The sequence below is a fragment of the Oryza brachyantha genome, chromosome 7 (genome assembly GCF_000231095.2).
Source record: "Oryza brachyantha chromosome 7, ObraRS2, whole genome shotgun sequence".
Lineage (NCBI taxonomy): Eukaryota > Viridiplantae > Streptophyta > Magnoliopsida > Poales > Poaceae > Oryza > Oryza brachyantha.
In genome coordinates, this window is record NC_023169.2 from 15,327,917 (window position 1) to 15,349,197 (window position 21,281).

A 21,281-nucleotide genomic window follows, 5' to 3' on the forward strand; every position below is an offset into this window, starting at 1 on the left:
CATCCGAGATTGTCATCTGTGACAGTGAGATGATGATAATGCTAATAATCAACGTTACAAGTCAATTTATATTTTAAATATAAAATTCTAAGAACTAGGAATATATTTTAAAATTTATATTTTAAATATAGAATTCTGAGAATATATTTTAATATTTATATTTTAAATGTGAAATTTTGAGAACTGAGAATATATTTTAAAGATAAAATTCTAAGAACTGATAATAGATTTTAAATTTTATATTTTAAATATAGAATTCTGAGAATATATTTTAAATTTATATTTTAAAGATAAAATTCTGAGAACTGAGAATATATTTTAAAATTTATATTTCAAATATAAAATTCTGAGAATATATTTTAAATATAAAACTCTGAGAACTGAGAATATTTTTTAAAATTTATATTTTAAAGATAAAATTCTGAGAACTGATAATAGATTTTAAATTTTATATTTTAAATATACAATTCTGAGAATATATTTTAAATTTATATTTTAAATAAAATTCTGAGAACTGAGAATATATTTTAAAATTTATATTTTAAATATATTTTAAAATTCAATTGTATAGATGCAACTGAACATAGTAAACATATTACTAGTAAGGTGCATAAAAGCATGGGAGATCTCAAAGCACAGAGTTAAATTCACATAATGGTGCAAAATATAGCAATGCATGTGGTGGTACAGAATCCAAGTTCAACACAACCAAGTTCAACATTACCAGAGCTAAAAGTGGATCTTAAGTAGTTCAGAAGTTAAAAAACATTTTACATGCCCAGAAACCACAGACAAGTACATTAAGCTATTAATTTCTTTTTGCTTCTAGTTGACATGGATGGACTAATTGATGACAATTTCTTCTTACTTCTAGTTGACATAGAAGGACTGTCTTGTGCTACCGGTTTGGGGTTAGTCTTCCCCTTGGCTCATCCCTTACGAGATGGAGTGCTTGCTTCTGTTTCAGGAAAGGGGGCAGATATCACTGGTGGTTGATTTGATCCAGTTGAGCTACATGAGAATTAGTTGGTTGAAAGTTAGAATTGTCTAGTTGAACTATGCAAAACACAATGGCTACATGGAATGATATTGAAATGGAATTGAAGCATTTGTAAAGTGTACCTTACTGATGTCACATTTGCATGCACAGAAGTAATTAAATTAGAACTAGAGCTATCATGTGCAACTAATCTCTTCGTTTTGCTACAAGGAAATAAAAAAAAGTGCTAAGAAGTACTTGAAAATCAAAGTTAGGTAGTGCAAGTTGGTACCTTGGTGGGCCATGCAAAGATGCAGGTGATGAGGCATTGCCAACACAACTACTTGAAGCTGATGGTGTTGCTTTCTTCCTCTTTTGTCTAGGTCCATAGATTTCAGAATAATTATAGCAATGCTTTCATCCTCTTCCTCATCCTCTCCAACATAAGGCACATATTTAGGATCAGATATATTTGTGTCATCATTGTCAGAATCAGAGGTATCACTACCAATTGAATACTGATCCTCTTCGTTTACACCCACATGCTCAAATTGTTGGAAGGGATTGGCGAGATATGTATCCATAACGATATCTCTCCAATCACCCTCCTTCAAATTACTGATCTGAGAAGCACATGCCTGAGAGGGAGTAGGAAGTGATGGTGTACATGGCACATCAATGTTCGACTTGTGACTTGGGCCATTAATTGTGATAACCACATCACCAGTTTTACTTTTTTCAAAACACTTAAACATTGTCATCAAATCTTGATCACAACTAATTTTGCAAAGCTGATTCAAAGTACTATCATTGTACTTTAGAGTAACACTTTCATCTATTTCCCATGGATACTTCTCACAAATATCATCAACAAAATCTTTGAAATTAGTAGTGTCCGAGTCAATTGGCCATTCAAACACCCACGCACCATCAAACCTACTGCCCTTGCGCATAATTCTCACTGTGAGAATGAACGTAGAATATGGATCCATTCTGCGGATCCACACATGACAAACGAAATAAGGCATCGAACACACAATTAAATAGTAATGATAAATAAACTAGCTATAGTATCAAACTATTGCCATTATAAATTCTTGCGTAATTTGTAACAATACTCTAATCACTGTATTAGAATATAGTTTTACTATAAAACCGATGTTATAGCAAATGCACTAACATAAAGCTTTGCAAATGAGGAGTTGCCGATTCTCCATGGATGAAGCAGCAATTGCTATCGGCACGGTGTCCTCCATGGAATTGTCAACGAGTGCCAACTCAAGCCCATTCGGCGCTGGAGGCGGGGAAGAGGCCGGCGGCGACGCTGAAGACGGGGAAGGGCCAGCCGGTGGCGCTGGAGGGAGGAAAGAGGCCGCTGAGTCCACCGGCGGTGCTGGAGGCGGGGAAGGGCCAGCCGACGGCGCTGGAGGGGGGAAGAGCCCACCAAGGTCACCGGTGGTGCTGGTGGCGGGGGAGAGGCCGCCGGCGGCGCTGGGTGCGGGGGAGAGGCCACCGACGGCGCAAGTGGCGGGGGAGAGGCCGGCGGCGACGCTGGGCGTGGGGGAGAGGTCGTCGGCAGCGCAGGTGGCAGGGGAGAGGCCGTCGGCGGCGCTGGGCGCGGGGGCGAGGCCGCGGAGCCAGCCGGCGATGGGGTCGACGATGTAGCCGTCGGCGCTAGCGCAGAGGACGGGGACGCGGCTGTCGACGCTGGGGGTGGGGGCAGGGGCAAGGACGCGGCTGCTAGCGCCGGTGCTGGGGCGGACTCGCAGGCGATGGCGCTGAGGATGCAGCCGGCGGCATGGTTGCTTGCGTGCTGTCCTCCCCCTCCTCCATGGCTCAGATCCAATCGAGCTACCTTCTTTCCCCTCTGTGTGATATTATTTGAGTGAAGGGTATTTTTGGCATTTAAGAAAAGTAAACCCTAAAGATAACTAAAGTTTAACAGACTGCTACCGTCAGGGGTATGACATAGAGATTCAGCAAAGTGGAGGGCATATTTTAGAAATTGGCAAACTCAGTGGCATATCGTTGAAAGGTAACAAACTCAGTGGACACCGTGGATTTTCTCCTTTTTTTTCAAAATTGAGTAGCAACAAAGTTAACATATGTTTGGAATGGAGCCACTTAACATGGCCTAAATGTCTCCTGTCGTGATGCTCTAAAAGTTAACGCTGAAAACAAACTTTAAAAAAGAGCCAAGAAAATCAATTTAAAAAAAAGTGAGAGGAAAGCTCCGTCCCCAACCAAATAGCCCTACATAAGCATACATATGGCAAATTAGGCTTAGGCATTTAGGCCCAGGAGCCCGCCATAGTAATCATCAACCAATTCTCTAATAGCCCAGACTCATTTAGCCAGTTGAGGCCAACTACAAAAAAGCCCATTCAGGCCCACTACCACCACCCTCCATCTCCCCGCAACGGCCAATCCATCCAAACCGCGGAGCTCCCCACGTCCACCCAACTCCTCTTCACCACGGCGGTGCCACCTCGCCGGCGGCCATAACCCCTAAACCCCCAGCCCCCACCCGCCATGGCCGATACGCTCGCCTTGCCGCTCCCTCTCCGCGCGCCCGCCCCGCCGGCTCAGCGCGTCCAGCACCGCCAGGCCCCCGCGGACCACTCCTCCCCTCCCCGCTTCTTCTCCCCCACCTCCCTCCTCTCGTCCTCCCACCCCGTGCCGTCTTCCTCCTCCCGCAAGCCTCGCCTCGGACGGCGTCTCGATCCCGCCCGCCGGGGCGGGGGTGGAGGAGGAGGCCAGCCGTGGCACCTCCCGCCGTCACTCTCCCTCCCCGCGCGCCGCGCGCTCCTCGCCCTCCTCGACGACCCTGGTCGCTCCTCCCCGCGCGACCTCCTGGCCGGGCTCCCCGCGTCCGATCTTGCCGCGGTGCTAAGCGCCCTCGGCTCCCGCGGCCAGCCCGGCGCCGCGCTCGCTGCCCTCCACGCCGCGCGCGAGGTCCACGGTGAGAGCTTCCTCCACCACCCGCGCCTTCTCCCCACCGCCATCCGAGTCCTCGCGCGCGCGGGGCGCCTCGCTGAGGCCTCCGCGCTCCTCGACGCCGCACCGGGCCCCGACGCGAGCGCGTACACGGCCCTCGTGTCTGCGTTCTCCCGGGCCGGCCGTTTCCGGGACGCGGTCGCCGTGTTCAGCCGCATGGTGGACAACGGAGTCCAGCCCGCCCTCGTCACCTACAATGTCGTGCTCCATGTGTACTCCAAGATGGCCGTTCCATGGAAGGAGGTGATGGGGCTTGTTGCCTCTATGAAGGAAAACGGCGTTGCGCCGGATAGGTATACATATAACACGCTCATTAGCTGTTGCCGTCGTAGGGCGCTTTACAAGGACGCAGCAAAGGTGTTCGATGAAATGAAGGCTTCTGGGTTCGAACCTGATAAGGTCACATTCAATTCGCTGCTTGATGTATATGGCAAGGCACGAAAGCATGATGAAGCAATTGAGGTGATCCAGGAGATGGAGCATGCAGGCTGCCCACCCAGTGTGGTGACCTACAACTCGCTCATTTCATCGTATGTGAAAGATGGATTGTTGGAACAGGCGGTTGCGCTTAAGCAGGAGATGGAGGTGAAGGGGATCAAGCCAGATGTGGTGACATACACGACGCTGATTTCTGGCCTTGACAGAGCTGGCAAAATTGATGCAGCGATTGTGGCTTATGATGAAATGGTTAGGAATGGATGCAAGCCAAACTTGTGCACATACAATGCATTGATCAAGATGCATGGGGTTAGGGGCAAGTTCACAGAGATGATGGCTGTGTTTGATGAGCTCAGGACTGCTGGTTTTGTGCCAGATATTGTGACCTGGAACACTCTCTTAGCTGTGTTTGGGCAGAATGGTTTGGATTCTGAAGTGTCTGGTGTGTTCAAAGAGATGAAGAAAGCTGGTTACATCCCTGAGAGGGATACATATGTTTCACTCATTAGTTCGTATAGTCGATGTGGTTTATTTGACTTAGCAATGCAGATATACAAGAGGATGATGGAAGCCGGTATATATCCTGATATCTCAACTTATAATGCTGTTCTATCTGCCCTGGCTCGTGGTGGGCGTTGGGAGCAAGCAGAAAAGTTGTTTGCTGAGATGGAGGAGAGAGATTGTAAGCCAGATGAGTTTAGTTATTCTTCACTGCTTCATGCGTATGCAAATGCAAAGAGGTTAGACAAAATAAAAGCTATATCAGATGATATATATTCAGAGAGAGTACAACCACACAATTGGGTGGTGAAAACATTGGTCTTGGTTAACAGCAAAGTTAACAATTTAGCTGAGGCGGAAAAGGCACTCCTGGAATTGAGACGGAACCAATGTTCATTGGATATTAATGTTCTTAATGCCATGGTTTCCATATATGGAAAAAACAGGATGGTCAAGAAGGTGGAGGAGATTCTTTCACTGATGAAGGAAAGTGCTATCAACCTCAGCGCTGCAACCTACAATAGCTTGATGCATATGTATTCTCGTTTAGGCGATTGTGAGAAGTGTGAAAGTGTTATGACTGAGATCAAGACAAGTGGTGTGCGCCCCGATAGATATTCTTATAACACTGTGATCTATGCATATGGAAGAAAAGGACAGATGAAAGACGCCTCAAGATTGTTCTCTGAGATGAAATGTTCAGGTCTGAAACCAGATGTTGTAACATACAATATTTTTGTCAAGAGTTATGTCTCCAACTCAATGTTTGAAGAAGCTATTGACTTAGTACGCTATATGGTTACTCAAGGTTGCAAGCCTAACGAGAGAACTTACAATACAATACTGCAGGGCTATTGTACGAATGGAAGGCTAGTAGATGCCAAACGATTTGTCAGCAACCTTCCTCAGCTTCATCCTGGAATTTCTAAACAAGAACAACAAAAACTGTTTGAAGTTTTAGCAAAGCACACTCGAAGATAGTTGATAAATAGATGACATTTGTATTCTTGAGCACTAGTACTAGATAAAACTACTTTCTTGGTTGTCATCAGTGTCTATTTCAAAGTATAAACATACAGATTACATGCTTTCTGAATAATAGAAAGAGAGAACTGACATATACTTAGTTTCTCTGCACAATTTGCTGAGTCAGCCGCCATGTTTTAGTTATGGTGCCCTTAGCATTTTGAATCTGATCTGGGAAGTTTTGCCTTTAAACAATCTATTACATGTGTATATTTCTTTTCAGATGTTTGTACATGATACTACCTGATATTATTAAAGTTATGGTTCAAGTATATTGTACCATTTGGTGCTCAGCTTCAAGGCGATATTTTGCGTTAACAACTTCATGCTTTTGTCCCTTCATCTTTTTTGTAAATACGAAAATTTCTTTGTATATTCAAACGAAAGGACTGGAGAACTAATGTATGTTTTTGTCTCTTGATCTCTCCATTTCGGTTCGCTTCATTTTAGATGTGTTGTGTCAATGCAGATGAACAGTGCTGCATCACTTGCTGTGCTTAAGTTGACCGATTAAAAGGATGCTCTATATTACATCTTTTTTGGCAGGGATATCTATATTATATCTTGATGGTGAAAGAAATATTATCTTCTTCTGTGAGGTGTGTTTCTATTAATAGATTTTATTTGTTGTGGTTCATATTTTATTGAAGGCACGCGGATAGATTTCAATGTTATTAAATGTTTGGTTTCAAATGACTGATCTTTTTATGAGGGCTCCATATAAAGTATTGTAGGACATGTAAGCTAATAAGTATTTTTTTGTTCTTTATTGTTGGTCCAAAGAAACGAAGAAGCTGTCCTTAAACTAAGCAACACTTAACAGGCTCTTTTTTTGGTGGGGAAAGACTTCAGCATTATTATTGCTTTCTTGTTAGTTAGATTTACTATACCATTTTAAGCTTCATTCTTCATTTTTGTTGCAATCAATATAAAAGTTTATGCCTGAATTCAACAAAGGTTTCATTGATATTCTGAAGGTTAGGCTGGATGCTGAGAGAACTCTTGTGATGATAGCTGCTACCCGAACGATACGGCCAGGAGATGTCAATCTGCCTGCTGTGTTTAAGTATGGCAACAGGACACATTTGACCTACACTACATTTGCTGGTATTTGGAAGCAAGCATTTATTTGTTTTGACTGTTTCATATACTTCTTATCTTGCACATGTGGTTAGTTTAGTCATATGTTGCCAATTTCAGTGTTCTGACTAGTGTTGCTCTGGTTTCCCACTTAAATTTCTCTGCAGGATCATCAGCCCTGAAGATGGATTCTTCAGTTTACCTTCCCAGGCGACATTGTGTAACTGTAACCTCAACCGACAACCGACCATATTATTGAACTCTCAAGCTCCTAATGCGGAGTCTGGAAGGCAACCCTGCATGTTGGTTTGGCAGTTGGCATGACCCTGCTAGCTGTAGGCTGTCAAGGGGCATATTTTCATATTTGGTTATTTGCAATTGCAGATGACATGGGAAGATGCGATGAGGCATGGCCTGATGCGCTGAAACTCCCATGATGATGTTGGGCATCTTGCTCTTACACTGAGGAGATCATGAGATCTATCTATGCTCTCAAAAAGCAATTTTACTCAAGCTGTTACAAGACATCAAGAAGATGGATTTTCCTCGTGCTACTACATAGGTAATTAGGTATGCTCCATGCTGAAACTTCTCCAGGTTTGGTACTACCGCTAGTTTTTTTTCTTCTCTCCTAACTTCTAAAAACAAAGGTTTCACGACTTTATTATCACTAGTAGATGTGGATCTACATCTCTATTCCGACAAAATATTCCTGTCCCGATATCAGAACGTGGCACCAAGCAACCGCAAAGCTTTGCAAGAAGATGCTGTTGCCGTTGCCGTTGCCTTTCCCCCTTGCTGCTACAAATCCCTTTTTATTTCGCTCCAATAATGTACATCGCGATGATCTGTTAATCAATGTGGTACCCAGTACCGACACGGGCCTGCAGGGTTTATCCATCATTTATGTATTCCTCCCGTGAAAAAGGCTCACCCATCCCTCCATCACTCGTGCACCCGTCAATTTGTTTATGTTTATATTTATAAGCTAAAATTTAAATTTTCAAAATTAAATTTAGAATTAATTATGGATTCTTTTACCGAAGTTTATTTTTCAAGTCATTCCTTATACATAAGATACGAATACATATATAAAAGTTTTATTTATAAATTATATTTTGTTTGGAAATATGCAATCACCCCATGGTCCCCAATAACGTGGCGGTGTGGTACACATACATGCACTCGGCCACAAGCGGACGCTGGCTGGTGCACGCAGCCGTGCATGTATGGGAGGGGAAAACCCAGCCTGGAACAATCAATTTCGCATCGCTCTTGTGCTGGAGAGGACAGCAGCAACAGCCGTGCTCAAGGACCCCCAGGTGCAGGGAATCGCGCGTACGTCCGTGCTACGGTCACGGGCTGAGTTACTCCAGTTTTGCCGCGATTTTTAACTCCACCCCTCGGGATTTTTTTTACTTGATGTGCGTTTGTAATATTTATTTTTAAAAACAAAATATTCCAAAATTTATTTCAAAATCTGCACCGTCTTATCATGCCGGTTGCTAACGAGACACGTGGTTTTGTCACGTCGGTGGGATTGCTGTGACAAAAACAATGTCGCACGGTGTGACTCACACCAACTAAATGGTGTAGATTTTGAAAATAAATTTTCCATGTTATTAATTCTTAGAAATAAATATAAAAATGTGTATTTAATTTTAGAAAAATCAGCCATCCGTGACTAGGTCTGCAAGGTAAAACTACTTATAACTCTCTTGCAATTTACCGCTACTGGATAATAAAAAAACTGAAGATAATTTGTGCCTTTGTGGATGCCGTTTAAGTTTCACATGCCAATAATCTCTATCATCCAATTGGAACCATATCTTATGCTATCTACACCAAGCAGTACATATACATAGCTGGATGTCAATTATGCTCGCTGCTAATTGATGTCGTTAATTAATTCACGTCGGTGCAGAATGCAAATGCGATACATCTGCACAGCACACACGCAGCTCACCGTAGTACCCGCCTGCAAGCTTTCCGTTGGTTGCTTGCGCGTAGTAGGTGAAGTGAAGAACGATTTTTTTTTTGTTGGGTACACGCAAGTGGTAGTTCGAGTGTAGCTAGCTGAGCACTCGAAAGTCTCTCAAATTGCTGATCTCTCCATGCGTCGGTGATTGTCTGATCGGTTACACATTACACTCGAAGACTTGGAATCTGCGGTTGTTGCCAGCTTTGTTTTTGCACCCATATTTTAACATTGATTAGTGTTGTTCTAACGAAATTCCAGTACCCCAACAATAATTTAGTAGTCCGGCATGTGATATTTGTGAAGGAAAGCATGCATGCACGCACCGACACAGTGAAACCGAAACAATATGGGATGATTGTTTGCTATTTTTGTAAACAAAAAATAATTTATGAATAAAATTTTTATATATGTATTTTTAACTATCTAAAAGCAAAAAATTAAAAATAAACTATGATAAAAAACCACAGAGCACAAAGCTTAAACAGAAATGAAAGGATCTGGCTATATGCTATTAGTAGAACGGTACATCAGCGGAAACCACAGAGCACAAGGCAGTAAGCACACAAGTAAGCAATGTGCAATTTGGGCTAGTACCACCCATTTTTAAGCACCCAAAGCTGCAGCTGCTCCTGATTTTGTCGAGTAGTATCTGAACAAGTCCCCAATCTGTCGGGAAATGATCTAGCGTACCTGTGTTCAATTCCTGAATTGGGCACGCAGGATCGTAAATGCGTTAAAAACTGCTTGAAACCACCGGTTTTCAACCTCCACGAGTCGGTTAGGATCAGTAGAATTCAACAAAAGGTTCCAACCAAAAAAACACACAAATTTCGAACAGCTTTCGATGGTTCGTCGGTGAATGGCCTGGCTTACGTTTATCATTAGCGCGATCTTTCAAAGATTAACCGGTGATCGGGCGCTGTCAATGAACAGGAACTGTCCAGATACGCGACGCGACCACTGAACGCATCATACCAAACAGATCGTGCAGATCAGCATGCAATGCGATGCGACAACACAGACAGAGACCAGCCCACGCTCTCAAGCAGTCAACACAGAGACAGCTATATGGAGGAGAAAAATGACAGATCTATGATCCAGCAAAGATGGAATAATACAATGATGGCGATGATGATAACCATGATGACAGCAACATAAATTAAAAATAAATCTCAGTGGTACAGTACAAGGGCAGAGTCATATCGTGGTAGTAGCAGCAGAAGAGAGAAGGGAGTAACAAGAAACAAAAGAATCCGAGGCATCAGGGCAAGATCGTTCGTTCAATCATCAAACGTGGCTGGCTGATGAGGAGTGGTGGTGGAGCCACGCAAAAGAATCGACGAGGAAGACACAGCGCAAAAAAGCGGCGGCGACGGCGACGGCGACGGCGCGACGCCGGCCGGCTGCTGCATCTTGCCGCCGTCGTGCTGGGCTCCGGCGCCTCGCGTTCTCTAGGCGAGGACGGCGACGAGGCCGAGCGCGGCCACGGCGCACGCCGACGCGATCGTCTGCACGCTGGTCCTCCCTGCCGCTCCCTGCAGTTCACGACACCCGATGCATTGACAGATCAGTCACTGTACTGAGACAGTACCATTGCAGTACAAAAAAAGAGAAATGTTTGATGCAGCATTACTACTACTGCGCTGCTCCTGCAACAGTGCTAATCTAGGTCACATGACCTGTATTTGTAGCCTGTACTAGTATAGTGCTCGAGCACATGGAACTTATAATTGTGTGGTAAAGTCATCCTAGGTGATTGTTAATTAGGATTACAGCTTTGGTGGTGTTAGGCAGCATCAGCAGCAGCAGTAGTATTACTGCAACGGAGGATTAAAAGAATAGATGGTTGTGTTAAATTATTGGTGGGGGTGCGGCCGTGCAGATTATAATACTGTCTAATTGATGAAATGGTAATAGTAAGTGACAGCTATAATTACTAGTGGTGCCATGGACTGATCTGGAGTTTTGAAATGCTGCATTAACTACTGTTTTGTCCGTTGTCCGTGTAACGGCAGGGCGCACATGCTTGCCTGCCCGACATGTCGGGTGCAATTGGATCTACGCTATTTCACCACAAAAAGTTAGGTGAAAATTTGCAAAAACAATTCTGTTAGATTTGTAGTACAAAACTGTACTTAATTAATGAGCACCGTAGTGTGCTATAAATCCCAAATAATCATCGTACAAAAGAAGAGAGCCTATTATGTATTAATTATAGTGTAAAAAACCCTTTGATTAACACGCACATTAAATGCTTCCATGCATCTACCCAATCAACCCAATCAGCTTTATGTACATGCAGCTTGGGATTTATAACTCTAGTCTGCAGCTTGGGATATGTAACTCTAGTCTTACAATGCTAATTAAATAGATTCTTGGTTTTTTACCTGATCTTATATGCTGATTAATTTGGAATGGAGTATTTAATTACTCTAGGTCAATACGCGCAGTGGTAGTAAAAAGTAATTTCTTGGAGTGAAAAGTAGTGGTTAAGCTTTTGTTGCTAAGCAAAGCACTGAGCAGTAGCGGTTGTCACGTCGGTTAGTGAGACAAATGCATTGAGTGGGAATGGGAAGCGTACCGTGGTGTCGGCGGCGACTCCGTCGCCGGCGGGGCCGGGGGCGTCGGCGGCGGACGAGGCGGCGGGGGCCTTAGCCTTGGACTTGGAGTGCTTGGGGGACTCGGCGACGGGAGCCGGGGCGGGGGCCTTGGAGCTCTTCTTCTTCTTCTTGGCGGGCGGGGAGGGCTTCTTCTTCTTGGCCGGCGCCGGCGCGGGGGCGTCGGGCTTGGTGGGGATGGTGGCGGGTGCCTCCGCGGCGGGGGAAGGTGGTGAGGCTACGGGAGCCTCGACGGGGGCAGGGGAGGCCGGGGGCGGGGAGGCCTTGGCCTTGGGCGCCGGGGCCGGAGCCTTGGTGGCCTTGGCGGGCGGCGCGGTGGCCGGGGCCGGGGTAGTGGGCGCGGCGGCCGGCGCCGGGGTGGTCGGCGCCGGGGTGGGAGGGGCGGAGGCGACCGGCGCCGCGGCGGGCGCGGGCGTCTTCTTGGAGGGGGAGGCCGGCGGCGTGGTGGTCGGCGCCGCCGCCGGGGCTGTGGACTTCTGCGCGACGGCGGACGCCGCGAGTACGCAGAGCAGCGCGAGGCAGAGTGCGCCGGCGCGCGCCATTGCTGCGGGTTCGCGGCGGGGCTCTCCGACTCTCCGGCAACGGCGGCTGCGGCGGTGGCGGTGGGAGTGGGCTGGAGCGGGGGGGCGCGGGGGCGCGACGATAAATAGCGGGAGAATGAAGTGAACGGGCCGAAGCGGCGGGTCGGGTGGGGGTGGAGATGCCGCGGCACAACTGGCAGTGGGCCACCACCCCCGCGAGGCGGGCCCACGTGGGGGTGGGTGGCGACACGCACCGGTTGGTAGATTGGTTACGTGGCGTGGGCCGCGCGCGGCGCGAAGCTGCGACGCGACGTACGGCGTGGCGGTGGCGGTGGGCCAGGCCGGGATGGGCCCGGAGAGAGAATCGCGGAGGGGGAAGGGGGGTCGGGCCTGTTGGGCCCTCTCGGCGCGGTAGGCCGTTGGGTGGGGTGGGGACGCGTGTCCGAAAGAGGAGATGCCTTTTTTACCGTTGCTTTGCTGTACGTTTGTTTGGGATCGATTTGGAGGGGTGGGGGTCAATGGGCTTTTGGAATAATGAAATGTGGATTGGGCCGTTTTCCAAGACGACTTTCGCTGAGAATCGTGGAGTGGGCTGGCCCAAGATAGTAGTTGGCAGTCAGCATTGCTGTGTTTGCAACGGCTTCATAGCTTCTGAATAATCGGAAAAAAGCAATTAGTTTTTTGTTTGATGTTTGTGTTTGGTTTGAGTTCATTTATCTGAAAATTTTCTAGAATTGAAGCTAAGAAGCTCGTCGGGAGTTGACAAGTAGTGTAATCAAAAGAAAGAGCAATATAAATTAGCACATCCTTGATCTATATGTACAGTATGTGACATTTTTCACGTTATTTTTTCGCTGATGTTTATGCTTATAAGTCAAAATTTGAACTTTTAATCTGAAATTTAAAGTGTTTTATCGTAGTTTATTTTTTAACATTGGCTTTTGACCGCTATGCATATAAAAAAATTATTTATAATTTCTTTTATTTATAAATATGTTGTTTAGCTGTTTATATATAGAAAGACAAACAAGCAACCCTCCCCTTTTCATTGTCGAAAGACTCGGCTTTGGAAGCGAAACAATGGCAAGGTCAAACTAAACTTTTACTGCTCAGGTGGAATAAAGGATTAAAGGGGTAAAAAGATTATGTTGATGGGACAGCAAATTTAACAGATCGGAGTACATGCATGGACAGTTGCGGTTGCTGGAATGACATGTTCACAATTCACAGGGCACGCTAAAGTTCAGTGCAGTTTTCCAAGACTGAAAGCATTCAGTGTATATTTTTCAGTCTTTGTACGCATGAACTAGCTATGCCGAAAAATGCACCGTGGGTTCTTCTGTGAGCTTGTTGCCATCAAGGCTGACTGATTTGAAGTTTCATCAGAAACAACCGGTACACTGCAATGTTTTCTTTCAAAAAGTGCAGGATATTTGAACAAATGTCTTCAGATATTGGCATTACTACGGTTGTTCAGTTGTTTGATTAGAACACGTCCTACTTGGAGAAGCTTTATTAGAAAGGCTAATGCCAAGCACTAAGCTTGTGGGACTTGATACTAAAGCAGCTTTAGATCAAGATGTGCCCGTCCTGAAATCCGGCTTTGGTCTAATCAAAACAAAGATGTAACAACCGGAAAGAACACAAAAGATGATTGGGTGTTATCAGATCAAGTGAAGGTTCCACTGCTTTTTATGTCCCAAAGATGGCTTGCTTCCAACAGAACAGACATTGGCCAACTTCTGAAGCAACGTTTCCGGGGTTCAGATCTACTGATCTACAAGATTAAAGCCGGAGATGCAGCATTGCATCTCATTTGGCCGTGATTATGCATAGGCTAATACAGCACAGGGGAATATATTAGCATCGTGTGATCTGTGTGTTAGTTCTGCAAACTCCAAACAATGAATCCACTTGGGATAACATACAAGAGAAATGTAAAAAAGAAAAATACAGTAGAAAACAATATGCAACAGGAGCAGCATAAGATCTAACAGTAGCACTCTACTTACTGGTTAATAAAACTACTAGCAGCTAGATGCAGAAACAAAGGAACAGCTAATATGTCCAGAAGAAGGTAGGGCCAAATCATTTGGTCCTTAGCGCCTTTGTGGCTCGTAGAAAGCTGACACAAAAACATTTAGATTCCGCCCATCAAGAACGCATCGGTACAAGTGAAGCAATTTGCTGCGGAATTTGTTTTCACATGCAAATTTTGTGATATTGCTGCTTGGCAAGATTATGTCGGGTTCCCCTGACGTTGATCGATATCTACACAACGCAAGCATCAGATTTGGTGAATGGTGATGCCACACTCTGCAGCATTGCAAAAAAATGCCAAGCTCATCCTGCAAATCCTGCAGCTATGCTCCAGCATTTGCAGACGCTACCTAGTATCTGGCGATGAACAACACTACACCCAAAAAAAATGGTGGTAATATAATTGAAAAAAGGGCACCTGCAAATAGGAGTTTCTGGCTTTACAAATGATACTAAATTGCTAATCATAAACATATAAGATGCAAATGTGTGCAATGCAACACAACCGCATGATTGCATTAGACAGGATTAGCATGCGTTGGATGGCAATAATACTAGCAGGGTATCGTGTGTTCATCTTTTCTCCAGGGTATCTCTCTCGTCACTGCGCTAGTCGCCATTGATTGGAATCAACACACGATGGAGGTTAGAGGAGGATGCAATTGAATACAAGAGACAAAAGTTTGAGCTACATTTGCAGTGGAATTGGAGACTACAATGATTCCAAGCTAGGAATGCTACATGAAGTGTTGCTCCTATCACTATGGACTACACAGTGCATATGCACTAATTAGTCTTAATCAGCTACCCCCTAAAATTGCTAACAACTTATATTCAGATGAATATTTCTCTTAAATTACGTGTGCAATCTATAATCCAATCACACCATTATGTTTGTTGCAATTAAACCTATATAAAAAATCTTACACGATCATATTTTGATAAAAAGAAAATAGACATTGTATATTACTTTTATTATATGCGTAAACTACTTTTAGAGCATACATCAATTACTTTTGGATTTGATTAAATTACTTCCTAGACATTCATAATGTTTGGAATGGTTTAACTTATTTGGTTAATTCTATAATGTATTGATTAAGGTGATTTTTATGAAGACTCGTATTTTTTTTAACCCCACAATAGATTTTTTTCAGTGCAGGGACAACTTACTTTCAATTTGTTTTAAATTACTTATATGTTTTTGTAAATTAATAGCTTTATCAAAGTTACTTTTATAATTGTCTAAGAAGTTATTTATAAATGTTGTAAACATAATATAAATATTGCTTTCTAAGTTAATTTTATTATGTACGTAAATTACTTTTATATATGATTAAATAACATCTTAGACAGTTATAATGTTGTAAAAAGTTTATTTTATTGGTTAGTTCTATAATTTTTGTTGATTAAATTTAATTCGTAGATGGATTCATGTTTTTTACCCCGCAATAGATTTACTTTTTAATATTGTGACAACTTACATCCAATTAACTTACTTTCATGATTTTTGTAAATTACTTTAAGGCTTTATTGAATTTACTTTTATATGTCTAAGAAGTAATTTTCATATTTTATAAAAGTAATTATAGTATTTTATAAAAATACATGTGAGATATTGTTATAAATATTTAATTACAATGAATACTAATGATAAATCAGATAAGTAATTTATTAGAAAATTTTATTTGAAGCTTAGATGATAGGAATATTTTTCTTACTTGATTGATGGACTAGTAGTGTGCGCTAGTTAACCCTAAATAGTGTACGTGCATTGTATAGATTTCCCATTTCCCACTATGCTAGTGGTTTTGTTTTAAATGATTTTTAGCCCAAGAGTGGAACAACAGGCATGTGTGCTTAAAACAAGTGATGGTCCATATATTGACATTGCCGATTGACCACTAGATTTCAAACCATGTCGATCTCATGATTTTCAATTATTTTTTATCGCTTTTTGACAAATTCCTACTAAATTTGGATCGATTTACCGTATGACATTTGATTTGCCTTCTAAACATCCAATATTCCAACTAGAAATTGATTCCGAGCAGCGTTGAAATGTAAAAAAAAAAACCAAGTAAAATTGGTTGGCTTTCGTCGGCTCTGTGAACCCTGATATACCCCTATAAATCAGTGGCAGCAACTTGCCTTTGTAAACAAAATCCTCACTTGCACATTAACAAAGTCAACTTCAGAAAGATAAAAAGGAAGTTTCACACAGGTTTCTACTTGATCATGACATACACATTGCTTCATCACAGCATGGGTGGGTCTTTGTAACCAATCTAGAAGCTCAAAGCAAGTAAACATATTTTTTGACTTGGCTTTGTTGAAAAATACTGAATTACACGTAAGGACTAAATCAGCCAATACAATATTTTTCATGTGCTACTCCAGTCAGCTGTCGGCTATCATCGACCTCGAATGATGCAAAGTTGTTAAGAGCATCTTTACTGGACCAGGTGTCGAGAAAAAAAAAAGAAACATATTGCTTTTTAAGTTTTGTGGGTTATGTCCCTATCTCTCGAAAGATCATATTCATAAAATACTTCAAAAGGAAACTATAATTCAGAAAGTACTGCTGAAATGTGGGAGTGACTAGTGAGGTGCCTAAATGTATGCTCCAGCTAAGCTACATTTTGGTAATTTTGCAGATTAATGAATGCACAATTTTCTCAAGAAGAAAATTGTAGGGCCCTCATATTTTGGATTGTTGTCTAAAAAATCTAAACGGTATATTTATAAATAAAAAATAATTCAGGTATAAAACTTGATAACTGAAAATAAATTATGATAAAAAATCCAAAAAGTAATTTTAAATTTAAGGTTAAAAATTCATGTTTTAGTTTATAAGTATAAGCAAAACTGAGAACTGCATAAGTGAAAAATACGAGGTCGTAACTTTTGTAGGAAATTTTACATAATATCCTTCTCCCAGAAAAAGGTCAAGTAGATTGATTCAGTGGCACCGAGATATTTCAAGTAGGAAAATGTTGTTACAAACCTGAAATTCTGAGGAAGGGCATTCCCCTCCCATAGAGGACGTCAAATGGATTTCATATAAAATTCTTTCCACCGCAATTCAAAGAAGGAAAATGGACACCAAATTACAAGCCAAAGCGTGGTTCACTAAATTAGTTCATGTTATTCAAAATCTTGTCAAAATTCAATCCCTAACTTTTCTACTTTTCTAACACCATACCCTGAGACCACACTCAATTGTCTACGCGACTCCTACGCGACACTGCCAGTCCAAAACGGTGCAGAAAATTTGCGAGGAATTTCACCGATCCAGGGCAAAAGTTGGCGAGACAAGGCAGCATCATCATACCAGTCACCAATGGGGCAGCGTGCTCGGCTACCGAGGCCACGATAATGTGCCTGCTCAAACGAGCACCAGCAGCCCCAGCACCCCAGTGCCACCAGCTCCCCAAGTATTGCTGACTTTCTGTAGCATCATCCCAGTTGCTGCTGCTTCCCGGCTTCTTCCCTTCTTCGCTCGTTCGCTCAGCTGAGATCCAGTTGCACGTTAAGGTCTGCGTGCAATCGTGGTCATCCATTATTTCGAATACACGGCTAAGATTTTATGTTAGAGTACAGTATTACTGTTGAAATAGCTGCGGGACATCCATTTTTTTAGTGTTTTACACACGAACCCACACCTCAGTTTACAATCACGGACGACTTTCGGTCAACATCATAAGGAAATCAACTAAAACCGTTCGACTTTTACAAACGATCGATCCTCTACGGTTTCACGAAAACTGATGAACCCTGTGTGGCAATGATGCGGGTAAAACCTTTTCGGTTTTTCTATGCGGGAAAAGAAAACCATTGGCACGCTAGCTGCTGCAGAGGTGGCAAAGCCTCACCAGCCATGGTCGTCTACCCTGGTCAACAAAGGTGAGAAATGGGAGCCCTACACTACACCGCACATTACACTCAGCTAGCTACCACCTTGACCTGACTGCAAGTGGGCCCCAGTGCATGTCCGTTGACCGGTCAACGCATGAGGGCCTTTGATGGATCAACCGATGAAATGGAGGGAGCAGTGCTTACGTACGTGCCCCAGCCCAGTCATCAGTCACCCCAGGTGACCGGCTGCCTGCTGGTGAATGGTGGCGATGTGCCACTGAATCCTCAGCATCCGATGCTAGGTGCACTGCACAAGTACAGCAATCAGTGCATTCCTATACCACCAAAACTGCCAAGATACAACAGCTTGGTTAACTTGTAAGCAAGATCTACATTAACATGTACTGGTACTACTAGGAGCAACTTGTAGACTGTGATGTGCCTAAGCAAGCACAGATCTGAGTGTTCAGCAAGGTGACAGAACATGTGGAGTTTTCCGCTTAAGCAAAGCAAGCACACACGCACCAGGCATTAGAGTGGTACTAGGTATCAGGCATCATCTATCAAGTGCCACAACCAAGAAAAATGGCAGTAGGTTGTGGAGTTGTGATGAGTAGAGTAGTAACATGAAAGGTCAGGTGATTCTCAAATTAGTAGTACAGGTCTGATTTTCTGAAGGCCTACAAGAGTAGGAGTTCAGTAAAAAGGTTACACTAAAACTTCTGCATTCAGAGGATAAAGATTCACTTCAGGCCATAAAAGTGAGGAAACACGAGTGGCCTGAGTGAGAACATTTATGCTCCTATTTACAGAGGGGGGAAAATGGTGAAAAAAATGAAGGTAGATAGAGGCAGCTATGAATTGGCAGAGGAAGATTAAACTCTATTAGTATGAACAATTTGGGCTTGGTTTAATTTCACTCTAAGCGGTGCTTAGCTAACACTAAACAGCCTCTCTTTCACACTTCCACTCTCCACATGATCTTCTCGCCGCGGCGGCCGACGTTGGCGCCGCCATTGTGGTGGGAAGCGGCGCGGTCCACGGCGGCGACGCGCGCCGGGTGCATGGAGCTGGGCCTGGCGCGCTCGCCGTGCGGGTGCGGGTGCGGCGGCGGCGGCAGCTCGCAGGACTCGCCGACGGGGCCGGACCGGATGTCGGCGGGCGGGATGAAGCAGTCGACGGACAGGCCAGGGACGTTGAAGGCCACCTCCTCGATGCTCCAGGCCTCCTCCATCCGCGTCTTGGTGTGGCTCATGGCGGCCTCGCCGAACCGGAACAGCGTCACCGCGGAGCGGCCGGCGTGCGCAACCATGATGCCCTCGACGGGGCGGTAGTCCTCGAGTGCGGAGCTGATGGTGGTCTCCCAGTAGACGGCGTCACCGCCGGAGTGCGGCTGGATGCGGGTGAGGTGGGAGTCCTCGATGTGAACGATCAGGCCGGTGCGCTGGCTGAAGTAGCCGAACAGCACGTGCCGGATGATCTCCGCCGGCCCCTCGCTCCGCTGCTTCAGCGTCTGCGGGTCGGCGGAGAGCTTGAGGATGAAGCAGTCCTCCCCGTTCACCTTCTTCTCGCCGACGCACCGCGCCTCCGCGAACAGACCGGCCGTCGTGAGCGGATCGAGACCCTGCATCGTTGCAAGCAATGGCGAACACGCCGGTGAGGCGGATCGGCTCGGCAAAATGGGCCAGCTCTAGCGGTGGAGGTGTGAGATGTTCGGACCTGGAGGACGCGGCGGAGCGGGCGCACGGGGCCCTTGGCGGCGTGGGCGCCGAGCCAGGGCGTGTGGCGCCATACGAGGCGACCGTTGGAGCCGGCGTGAACCTTGCTGCCGCCGACGGCGAGCTCGACGTACCACATGTCGGGCGCCATCTGCCAGAGGACAAATCCACCTTGCTCGACGGAGGCGGCGCCGCGGCCGCTGGGCCCGCGGTTCTTCACGACGCGCGTCGCGGTCTCGAACTCGGACGCCACCATCCGCACCTTGCCCATGGCGTACGCGTTCCGCACCGACTGCAGCAGCCTGTAGCCGCCCGACGCCGCCATGTACTGCTGCAAAATGTACTGCGCCGACGACGACTCCTGCAATTTTTCAGAGCCTGTGAGTTGAGTACCAGATGCACGAGCATGAACTGGCCAAGAAGCGAAGCAAACAAGCAGGTGGGCAAGAACTGGGCCGTACAATGGGGGTCCCCTTGACGGAGAGGAGAGGCAGCGGATCGGCCAGCTTCGAAGGGATGGGGGCCAGCGGCGCGCCCATCACGCCGAGGAGCAGGCGGAGGTCGGAGCGCCGGAACGAGTCGCTCGAACCACCGGGACCGCCAGCGGCGGCGGAGGACGCCACGGACGGCGTGCGCGCAAGCTGCCCGCGGACCCAGCGGCCGAACCCCTCCCGCCGAGCGGACTCCTCGCCGCCGGCGAAGTCCCCGGCGGCGAGGCGCTCCGGGTCGGGCCCCTCAATGAGAGGTGCGAGGGCCTCCCCTCCAGGCCGCAGACTCCCCGAGCGCGAAATGAGCGGCTCCGCGAAGTACTGCTGCAGCAGCTTCTCCGGCGGCGGCTGCTTCTCCTTGCGGCGGCGCGGGATCAGCATCCTACCCGGCGACGCGCTCCTCGCGGGCGACTTCCCCCTCGACCTCGCCGGCGACAGCCCACGCACAACCTCCTCCTTCAGCGCCGCGAAGAACCCCTGCTTCCTCTCCTTCTCCATCCCAGAAACCAGAATGCGGCCGCTACAAAACCAAGAACCGGCCGCCGCGCGCCCCGGACCACGACTGCCACTGCCACTACGCCCAAAAGGAGACCAGCACCTTGCTTCAAGACGAGGGCATAGGAGAGTACGGCGCGAGGAGTGGAGTAGAAGGGGGGAGCTCAGCTGCGCGCGGGGAGTGACGGATGCGCTTCGTGCTAAGCTGGAGCGGACGCGAGAGGTAGAAGGCGATGGGCGGACGGAGATGGAAAAGTAGCCGCACAAAAGAACAAAAGATAAAGAGGAGAGGGGGAAACCGTTTGACGTGAGAGCGCAGGGGAGAAAGCGAAAGCGGCGAGGTGGTATGTCGGAAAGAGATACTCCTACCAGAGAGATTGATGAAAAATAAAAGAATACTAGTGGAATACTTTTGAGAAAATAATTACAGCACGTTGGCTGCGTTTTTTTACCGATAAAGTAGGAAAAATTACCTGTTTTTATAGTAATAATAGCATAAACAATTAAATTAACTAATATAGAGTCTAAAACCTACTTTAAA

At 45.6% G+C, this 21,281-nt stretch overlaps 3 protein-coding genes and 1 long non-coding RNA gene across 5 annotated transcripts; 2 read left to right on the top strand and 2 right to left on the bottom strand.

Moving 5' to 3' along the window:
* Positions 1 to 2,194: 2,194 nt before the first annotated feature.
* On the top strand, positions 2,195 to 2,644 carry LOC121055006 (PE-PGRS family protein PE_PGRS26-like). The gene has a single exon (XM_040526331.1). It carries the CDS (start codon positions 2,195 to 2,197, stop codon positions 2,642 to 2,644), a length of 450 nt encoding a protein of 149 aa, XP_040382265.1.
* Positions 2,645 to 3,440: 796 nt separating this feature from the next.
* On the top strand, positions 3,441 to 6,239 carry LOC102714848 (pentatricopeptide repeat-containing protein At5g02860). Of its 2 annotated transcripts, XM_040525691.1 has the most exons (2): positions 3,441 to 5,618; positions 5,765 to 6,239. In XM_040525691.1, the coding sequence occupies exons 1-2, from the start codon at positions 3,512 to 3,514 to the stop codon at positions 5,842 to 5,844; spliced, it is 2,187 nt and encodes a 728-aa protein (XP_040381625.1). In that variant the 5' UTR covers positions 3,441 to 3,511; the 3' UTR covers positions 5,845 to 6,239. The 2 variants fall into 2 exon arrangements, with proteins under 2 accessions (XP_040381625.1, XP_006658757.2); XM_006658694.3 differs by having other exon boundaries at positions 3,441 to 6,239.
* A 3,892-nt stretch (positions 6,240 to 10,131) lies between these two features.
* Positions 10,132 to 11,917, bottom strand: LOC121054936. Its single transcript, XR_005812181.1, has 2 exons — positions 11,584 to 11,917; positions 10,132 to 10,537 (listed from the first exon to the last, which is right to left on the bottom strand). It is a non-coding gene; the product is annotated as an uncharacterized LOC121054936 (long non-coding RNA).
* A 6,688-nt stretch (positions 11,918 to 18,605) lies between these two features.
* LOC102715131 lies at positions 18,606 to 21,048 on the bottom strand. Its single transcript, XM_015839221.2, has 3 exons — positions 20,219 to 21,048; positions 19,759 to 20,118; positions 18,606 to 19,663 (listed from the first exon to the last, which is right to left on the bottom strand). Exons 1-3 carry the CDS (start codon positions 20,741 to 20,743, stop codon positions 18,998 to 19,000), a joined length of 1,551 nt encoding a protein of 516 aa, XP_015694707.2. The 5' UTR covers positions 20,744 to 21,048; the 3' UTR covers positions 18,606 to 18,997.
* Between the last annotated feature and the right edge of the window lie 233 nt (positions 21,049 to 21,281).

Bases quoted from the DNA above. Each gene is read 5' to 3' on its own strand.
- LOC121055006 (XM_040526331.1), top strand. From the start codon at position 2,195: ATGGATGAAGCAGCAATTGCTATCGGCACGGTGTCCTCCATGGAATTG.
- LOC102714848 (XM_006658694.3), top strand. From the start codon at position 3,512: ATGGCCGATACGCTCGCCTTGCCGCTCCCTCTCCGCGCGCCCGCCCCG.
- LOC102715131 (XM_015839221.2), bottom strand. From the start codon at position 20,743: ATGGAGAAGGAGAGGAAGCAGGGGTTCTTCGCGGCGCTGAAGGAGGAG. The intron at 20,119-20,218 runs GTACGGCCCAGT...GAAAAATTGCAG, and splicing joins CCGTCAAGGGGACCCCCATT to GAGTCGTCGTCGGCGCAGTA. The intron at 19,664-19,758 runs GTCCGAACATCT...GCAACGATGCAG, and splicing joins CGCTCCGCCGCGTCCTCCAG to GGTCTCGATCCGCTCACGAC.